Raw genomic sequence first — 8,300 nt, 5'->3', positions numbered from 1 at the left:
TTTCTCCTTTTGCCTGTCCTGTGAAACTTCACCTATCCCCTTGTCCACTCCCCATATTGCCCTCTGTGAAAAATGTGTATTTTATGATTGGCTTTTTGCAAATATTAAAATGAATATTCTATGTGTTATGTTAGAAAGTTATGCTGTGTTAGTTTACTTAAGTAGTGTGTTAAACATAGTTTGAGGTTATAACATAGTGTTAAAAGAGAGACTATGCTCTGTAAGATACTTTTTTTAAAGAGAGGAATGAGGAACTTGCACCGAGATAGCAGCCACAGCACACCTGAATCTTTCAGAGAAAGAGAATTAATTGCTCCATTATCAGGAGAAACGAACTTCTTCCTGCCTTTGCTCAGCCCTGAAGAGCTGTCAGGATTCAGAGGAAGAAGTTGACACTGACCAGACAGAATCCTGTGTTGGAATGGAATTGATGCATCACTAATGAGGTGTATGAATATGCAATAGGCTGTTGCTTTTAAGGATTAATCCTCTGTTAACGTGGGTCCTTTTTTGGGCTTATTTTGCCCAGAAAGAGGTACCTGGACTGTCTGTAACTCTTTGTTTTTTATTGTCTCGTATTGTCCTAATCCTAACTGTCCAAATTATTATTACTCTAATTATATTCCTATTTTCATAACAATTTTACTACTATTAAACTTATAAAATTTTAAAACCAAGCGATTGGCGTTTTTCAGACCTCGCTCACCCTCAGCCCGCCCGAGCGCGTTTTCCCGTCCCCATGGAGAGCACAGGCCTGTGTCACACGCGCGTGCACGAGCCCAGGTGTGCACACATCTGTTCACGTGCACGCGCGCACACGCGAGCACGCCCCGCGCCTGACACGCGCGTCCCGGTCCCGGTCCCCGCACCATCCTCGTCTCGGTCCCCGTCCCATCCCTGTCCTGATCCCCGCCCGGTTCCCCTTCCGATCCCCGCCCCGTCCCCATGGCGGTCCCCGCCCCATCCTCGTCCCCGTTCCTGCCCCATCCCTGTCTCGGTCCCCGCCCGGTCCCCGCCCCGTTCCCGCCCCATCCACTTCTCAGTCCCCGCCCGGTCCCGTCTCGGACCCCGGTTCCCGGTCCCCGCCTCATTCCCCGTCCTGATCCCCTCGCGGTCCCCGCCCCGTTCCCGCCCCATCCCTGTCCCGGTCCCCGCCCCAACCCCGTCCCTCTCTCCGCCACATCCCCGCCCCGTCCCCGCCTCATTCCCCGTCCTGGTCCCCTCCCGTTCCCGCCCGGTCCCGTCCTGGTCCCCGCCCCATCCCCGCCCATCCCCGTCGCCATCCCCGCCCGGTCCCGTCCCGTTCCCGCCCCAGCGGCGCGGGCGGAAGGGCGCGGGGATGGAGCCGCCGGCCATGGAGGGGCCGCTGCTGGTGCAGCAGAACCCCAAATTCGGCACCAAGGTGAGTCCGGGCATCCCTTCCTCCCTTTCCCTCTCCCTCCCCTCCTTCTCTCCCTCCCTGCCTCGGGCCGGCTCCCGGTGCCGCTGCCGGTGCCGGTGCCCGGTGTGACCCCGCTGCCCGCAGCGCTGGAAGCGCGGCTGGTCCGCGCTCTACCCCGCCAGCCAGCACGGCGTGGCCCGGCTCGAGGTGTTCGACTGCAAGGAGCCGTCGGCGGCCGGGCGGGCGGGCACCCGGCGGCTCGCCCGCACCGTGGTGCGCCTCAGCGACTGCACCAGCGTGGCCCCGGTGGGCGAGGGCGGCCCCCGCGCCGGCACCGCCGCCTTCCGCCTGGAGACCCGCGAGCGCAGCTTCCTCTTCGCCGCCGAGAAGCAGCAGAGCGAGGAGTGGGTGGCGAAGCTGTGCCAGATCGCCTTCCCGGTGAGCCCCGGGAAGGGCTGGGGGCGGGACACGGACAGCAGCGTGTGGGGGTGGCCCGTTCGCACCTGGCAGCTCGGGGAGGACACCCTGAGGTTTGAACCGCCCGGCCCTGGCGCTCCCGTGCCCTCTCGATGGCTCCCGCTGTGGTTTGCGGGACTCCTCAGCGTGCTGGCAATAATTCGAGGTTGTGGCTCCAAATTTCGAGTCGGGCTCTTCTTGCCCGGTGAGGAGCCCCTGCAGAGGGCTGGCAGGAGGCCAAGCTGATGGCCAGGAGCGTTTCCTCTTGGCCCAACCATTGCTGCCTTTCCTGCCACAGCAGCGACAGAGGAAGCACAGCCCCGAGAGCCTTGCAGGACCTGTCTGGTTCCAGGAGCTGGAACCTCCTTTCCCAGGCTTGGGGCTCACTCCTGGCTGCTGCTGTGGACACCCAGCTCTGGAGCACTGTCCAGCCCCATCCTCTGCAGCCCCTGGAGCTGCTGGTCCTAGGGAGCCTTGTAGGACCTGTCTGGTGCCAGGAGCTGGAATCTCCTTTCCCAGCCTCGGGGCTCTGGAACACTGGAACCCCCTTTCCCAGCCTCGGGGCTCACTCCTGGCTGCTGCTGTGGACACCCAACAATGCCCAGCCCCATCCTCTGCAGCCCCTGGAGCTGCTGGTCAGCGATGGTGCCCAGCCAAGGCTCTTTGGGCAGTGGCTGCCCTGGCACTGAGGTTTCTGTGCCCTCTGGGACACAGCCCATGCCTGCCCAGCTCCTCAGGCTGCCTCTCCCTCCTGGGAGGGTTTGCAGAGCCCTGGGTTGGGCTCCAGCTGATTCCAGCCTTGGAGTGCTGGGCAGGGCTGGGTGCACAGCTGGTGATGCCAGGATGTCCCCTGAGTGTGATTTACCTTTGTCCCTCCCTGCAGTCTCCTGGCAGGCCAGGTGTGTCTGTGCTGGGAGGCACTGGTGGGAATGTCTCTGTGGCTCCTGGTGCAGCCAGGGTTGCGGCCTTTGCCCTCAAAGTGGCTCGTGGGGCTGAGCTGGGCACACAACACACCCTGGGAGTGGGGCAGGGTGGTGGCCAGGCCAGGGAGAACCTGGCCTGGAGCTGCCATCCCCACATGGGAGCCATCATTTGTGTGCCTGAGGTCCAGGAGCAAGCTGAAGGTTTAGGAGGATGTGAGCAAAAGGTTAAAGGCTGGCATGTGTTTTTAAAAGGCCTGACCTGGAGCAGGAGGCACAAGAGCTGCACGTGGCTGGAGATCCTCAGCTGGGATTGCTGATCATCTGCATGGAGAATGTGATTTTGTGTCATGTTCCTGCCCCGAGGGGATGCAGGGTCCAGCAGCTTGGGAGCTGGGGCCAGAGATCATTTGGAGTTCAGAACAGATTTTTTTTTTTTTTTAATTTCCTTTTGAAGATGAGGAGAAGTGCAGTCAAATGGAGCCTTAGAGGCTCTGGCAGATTTGGTGGCCCTTGGCTTTCCAATCGCAGGTTGGAGCTCTGCTGTGCTGGATGCTTCAGCTGAGGAGGAGCTGCTGCTGTCAGCTCTCAGGACATGAGGTTTTAGGACCCAAACACAGAGGCTGGACGGCCCTTTTTTGGGCTTCTTGTTAAGAAGCTCATGTGTGTGAGTTTAAAACTGAAACTGCAAGATGCACCCTCAGCTGCAACCCCAGGAACAGCTCCACACACTGAGCCTCCCTTGTGCCGTCTGCACAGGGCTCAGGGAGCCTGCAATTGTGAGGGGCTTTTCTGCAGGAGGATCTGTGAAAGCACCACGGGTTTGTGTCCCCCCCCAGGCCCTCTGGGGGCCCTGCTGCTGGGACACAGTGGTGACAGCCTGTGTGTTGCATTTTCAGTTCTGCATGTGCTAAAATAGAAGCGCTCGCTTCCCCTCTGCAGGCTGCCCCTCCTCCTGAGCAGGGCAGGACACAGGACACCATGTCACCAGGCCACCAGCCCCCTGTCCTTGGGGTGCTGTGGCCAGGAGGGTGTGTTTGGCTTGTGCCATGCTTTGGGGGCAGCTCTGAGGGTGCAGAGCCCAGAGCTGGGGACAGGGTGCTGCCAGGAGCTCAGGGAGGTCCCCCCAGTGCTGCCTGGCCCTGTTGATCCATGTTCATGTGGGCTCAGGGAATCCTGTGCCAGCTCTGGGGTGGGCAGGGTGCAGGACAGCCAGGCTGTGTGGGGCCATGGAGGGCAGGAGGGCCATGCAAGGGGGACTGGGGGCTGATGTGGGAAGAGAGCTCTGGATCTGATCTGCTCTCCTTTGTCCCTTGCCAGGGCAATGGCCCCAGCGACGGCCTGGTGTCACAGCATGGCCGAGAGGGCAGCGGGGAGTCACCAGCCCTGGAGATGGCCGTGAACTCCATCTACTACACCAGAGATGAAGGTGGGACCTGCTCTGCCCTGACCTGGGGACACCTCCCACGGAGCCTTGTCCCCATCACTGGGGCCATGCTGGGCATTGTCTGTGTCCCCTGAGCAGCCCTGTCCCCACAGTGGGATTAGGTGTCCCCTGAGCAACCCTGTCCTTGCAGTAGGGTTGGGGGTGCCCTGCCCTGCCCTGAGCAGCCTTGTCCCCACAGTGGGGCTGGCTGTCCCCTGAGCCGCCCTGTCCCTGCAGTGTGTGTCCCTGAGCAGCCCTGTCCCTGCAATGGAGCCATGTGTGTCACCTGAGCAGCCCTGTCCCCACAGTGGAGCTGGCTGTCCCTGAGCAGCCCTGTCCCCACAGTGGAGCCATGTGTGTCACCTGAGCAGCCCTGTCCCCACAGTGGAGCCATGTGTGTCCCTGAGCAGCCCTGTCCCCACAGTGGAGCCATGTGTGTCCCTGAGCAGCCTTGTCCCTGCAATGGAGCCATGTGTGTCCCTGAGCAGCCCTGTCCCCACAGTGGGGCTGGCTGTCCCCTGAGCAGCCCTGTCCCCGCAATGGAGCCATGTGTGTCCCTGAGCAGCTCTGTCCCCACAGTGGAGCCATGTGTGTCCCTGAGCAGCCCTGGGCCCACAGTGGAGCTGGCTGTCCCCTGAGCAGCCCTGTCCCCACAGTGGAGCTGGCTGTCCCCTGAGCAGCTCTGTCCCCACAGTGGGGCTGGCTGTCCCTGAGCAGCCCTGTCCCCACAGTGGCGCTGGCTGTCCCCTGAGCAGCTCTGTCCCCACAGTGAACGCCTTCTGGGTGACAGTGCAGAGGACAGAGGCTGCAGAGCGCTGTGAGCTGCGTGGCACCTACGTGCTGAAGGCTGAGAGGGACAGCCTGGTGCTGAAGGACCCACGGACAGACAGGATCCTCTTCGTGTGGCCCTACCGGCTGCTGCGCAGATACGGCCGGGACAAGGTGGGCAATGGGACCCCACTGTGCTGTGCTGCAGCTGCTCCCTTGTGCAAGGCCGGGCTGATGGCCTGCAGCCAGCATTGCTGCAGCCCCTGGTGGCCCTGGCTGTCCCCAGGTCCTGCCTGTGTCACCGTGCTGGAGCGTGGGATGGTGGGACACTCGTCCTCTCTGTGGCTGTCCCACTGCTCTCCTTCTCCATCCCAGCAATTCCCAGCTTGTGCCAGGAGCAGGGACGTCCCTCAGTGCTGCACACACGCTGTCCCCAGGCTCCAGGAGCTGCTCCTGGCAGTCCTGTCTCTGCCCTGGGTTCAGTCCCTCCCTCCTAAGCATGGTGGCCAGAGCAGAGGGGCTTTGGGACACCAGTTGCTCTGGATTTCTTCACTCTGTGGGGGGAACTGCTCCTATTCTCACTGACCTTTGAAAGTCTGTCCCTCTCCAGAGTCTTCCTGCAGTGAGTCCCCAGTCTGCCTTGCTGCTACCCTGGGTGCAAGGGCCATGCTGGACAGGGAGAAGTGGTGTCCAGGGGTTGTTTAGTGGTCTCCTGGGGCTGTTTAGTGGTGTTCTGGGGCTGTTTATAGCAGGGGCCACACACTTATGGTGCTTTCTGCAGCACATTCCCAAAGCACAGGTGGAAACCGAGCTGCCCTTGTGGGGTGTCCAGCTCATCTGCAGAGCTGTGCTGGGGGCAGGAGGACAGTTGCAGGGTGTGGGGAGCTGCACCCACAGTGACCTGAGCAGAGAGGGTCTGATTGTGCTTCTGTTCAGCAGCACTGACCCATAAAAAGGAGTTTGTCCCCAGAGAGCTTTGTAGCAACCACAGGGGCTGCTGCTGCCTGTGAGAGAGGCAGAAAATCCTGAGGCTCAGGAAGGGTGTGGGCGTCAGCTGGTGGGAACCTGCTCACCAGAGAGTGTTCAGGCCAGAGGAAGCACAGCCCTGGTGCAAGACTTCTCTTTAAAGGACCTTTTACCATGAACAGATTAATGCTGGTAGGTCAATGCTTTGCTAACTCTTGGTAACTGAGCTGCTGCTGAGCTTTCTCCTGTGGAAAGCTGTGTTCATCCTCTTGTATCTCTTGCTTCCAGAGCACTCCCTTCTTTCCTAAGATTCCATACTAGTTTCCCCTGCTGAACTGTCACCTTCTCACCCTACTCCTGCCTCAGTGTTGTTTCCTAGACTATCTGGTAGTAGAAACTGCTGGAAACTGCTCGGGTAAGGCAGCAGGGCTCCAGCAGGAGCTGCAGCTCTCTGGGGCACTCACAGTGATGTCCCTCAGGTGTGCTCCAGCTCTGCAGCTTGCAGTGTGGCCTGTCCCTGCCCAGCTGCTGGGCACAGGGTGGCCCTTGCTGTGGGAGTGGAAGGAGCAGGATTTTAGAGCAGGATTTCAGGGTGTGCAGGATCAGTGCTGCAGCCACACGGCCTTTGGTGGGAAGCACAGCCTTGGGTGCTGAGCAGGACGTGCCCCTTCTGCTTCCCCTTCAGGTGATGTTCTCCTTTGAGGCTGGCAGGCGCTGTGACTCAGGACCTGGCAACTTCACCTTTGAGACCAAGCAGGGCAACGAGATCTTCCGGCTGGTGGAAGCTTCCATCCAGGAGCAGAAGGCTCAGGTGGAGGAGAACCGGCAGAGCTGTGACTCGCTGGAAGCCGAGAGCCCCGGCATGGTGCAGATCCGCCAGGCCCTGGCTGACAGCCTCAACCTGGAGCTGCCTGCTGAGGGGGATGACCCCAAAGCAGGGCTGGCACCCAGGGCTGGTGCAGCAGCAGCAGCAGAGGAGAGAGATGCCACAGCCCTGCTGAAGAGCCGGACTCTGCCAGAGCTGCCCGTGCCACCGGCCAAGCCCACGGTGTCCAGCACGCCCCCACGCTCCCCTCTGCCCAAGGTGCTCCGTGCTGTGCCACCCTCTGAGGACCCTTCCAGCGTGTACTCAGAGCCCCTGGACTCGGTGAAGGGCCTGCAGCCGTGGCCTGACCCGCTGTACTCGGACCCTGTGGACAGCAAGGCCCTGAGTGTGGCCAAGGCGCCCGGCGGGGCCGTGGAGGAGCCGAAGCCGCGGCTGCCGGTGCTGCCGTACTCGGGCCCGTACGAGCAGGTCCGGGCCGAGGGGCAGGGCCAGGGCAGGGCTGAGGGCCAGGGCAGGGCTGAGGGCCGTGGCCAGGCTGTCCCTGGGCACAAGGAGCACATCTATGACGAGCCCGAGGGCCGTGCCCCTCGCTCGCTGCATCCCTTCACCTACATCTACGACGAGGCGCGGCCCACGAGCGAGGCCTGGCGCACGCAGGGCCACGATGGCAGGGGGGGCTATGAGTACCCCTACAACCCCAGCACTGACGATTACTCGGTCCCCAACTTCCCTGCCAAGGCCAAGAACCCCAAGCCAGTGCCAGCCCCCAAGCCCCAGGCAGCCTTTATCCCCAAAGGGGCAGAAAGGCTGGAGGAGCCTGGCAGGCGATGGGGCAGCGCTGCCCCCGAGAAGGTGCTGACCAAACCCAGCCTCAACAGCAGCAACAACAACAACGTGGAGGTGCTCTACAGCCAGGTGGTGAAGCCCCAGCAGCTGCAGAAGAAGGAGCAGTGTGTGGATGAGTACAGTTTGTCGCCTCTCTATGAGGATTTAGGGGAGATATAAGTGCTGCTGCTCTGTCTGTATCCCAGCAGGGACTGAGCATCCCAGTGCCAGCTGGGCTTCTCCTCCCCAGGATGACCTGGGACTGTTTGGGCTCTTTTCTCACCAGTGCTGAGGGACTGTGTTTTCCTGGAGGGAAACAGCAAGAGAGCTGTGGCTGGAGCAAGCCCCAGTGTGTTTCTCCAGCTCTGGAGCTGGCTCCTCTGTGCCTTCTGATCTGCAGGAGGGTTGGTGTTTTCCTGTACCTGCTGCTCTGGCTCTGCTCTGGCTTCCTGTCTGACCAGGCTGCAGGGCTCTGGTGCCTTTTGTGGTGTGTGGAAGGCTGCTTGCCATCAGTCTCCAAAAGTATTTTTATACAAAGTTATTTTAATATTAAAGTCTTTATGTCTCAGAAGGAAATGTTTGCCTGTGGCATGGATGGGGAGGTGCAGGTGCACGTTTGTGTCTGTGCCAGAGCCACTGAGCTCAAAGAAAAGTGCCTGCCAGGCTGAGCTGTGGCTGGAGGCCCTGATGGCAGGGGATGAAGGGAAATGAGAGTCAAGCTCAGATATGTGA

At 60.7% G+C, this 8,300-nt stretch overlaps 1 protein-coding gene across 1 annotated transcript; it reads left to right on the top strand.

Moving 5' to 3' along the window:
- Window positions 1-1,240: 1,240 nt before the first annotated feature.
- DOK1 (docking protein 1) lies at window positions 1,241-8,128 on the top strand. Its single transcript, XM_064712041.1, has 5 exons — window positions 1,241-1,402; window positions 1,526-1,819; window positions 4,078-4,186; window positions 4,953-5,125; window positions 6,603-8,128. Exons 1-5 carry the CDS (start codon window positions 1,340-1,342, stop codon window positions 7,746-7,748), a joined length of 1,785 nt encoding a protein of 594 aa, XP_064568111.1. The 5' UTR covers window positions 1,241-1,339; the 3' UTR covers window positions 7,749-8,128.
- Window positions 8,129-8,300: the final 172 nt, after the last annotated feature.

The sequence above is a fragment of the Zonotrichia leucophrys genome, chromosome 4 (assembly GCF_028769735.1).
Source record: "Zonotrichia leucophrys gambelii isolate GWCS_2022_RI chromosome 4, RI_Zleu_2.0, whole genome shotgun sequence".
Lineage (NCBI taxonomy): Eukaryota > Metazoa > Chordata > Aves > Passeriformes > Passerellidae > Zonotrichia > Zonotrichia leucophrys.
The sequence above is the reverse complement of the archived record's forward strand: the minus strand, read 5'-3'. Positions and strand labels throughout refer to the sequence as shown.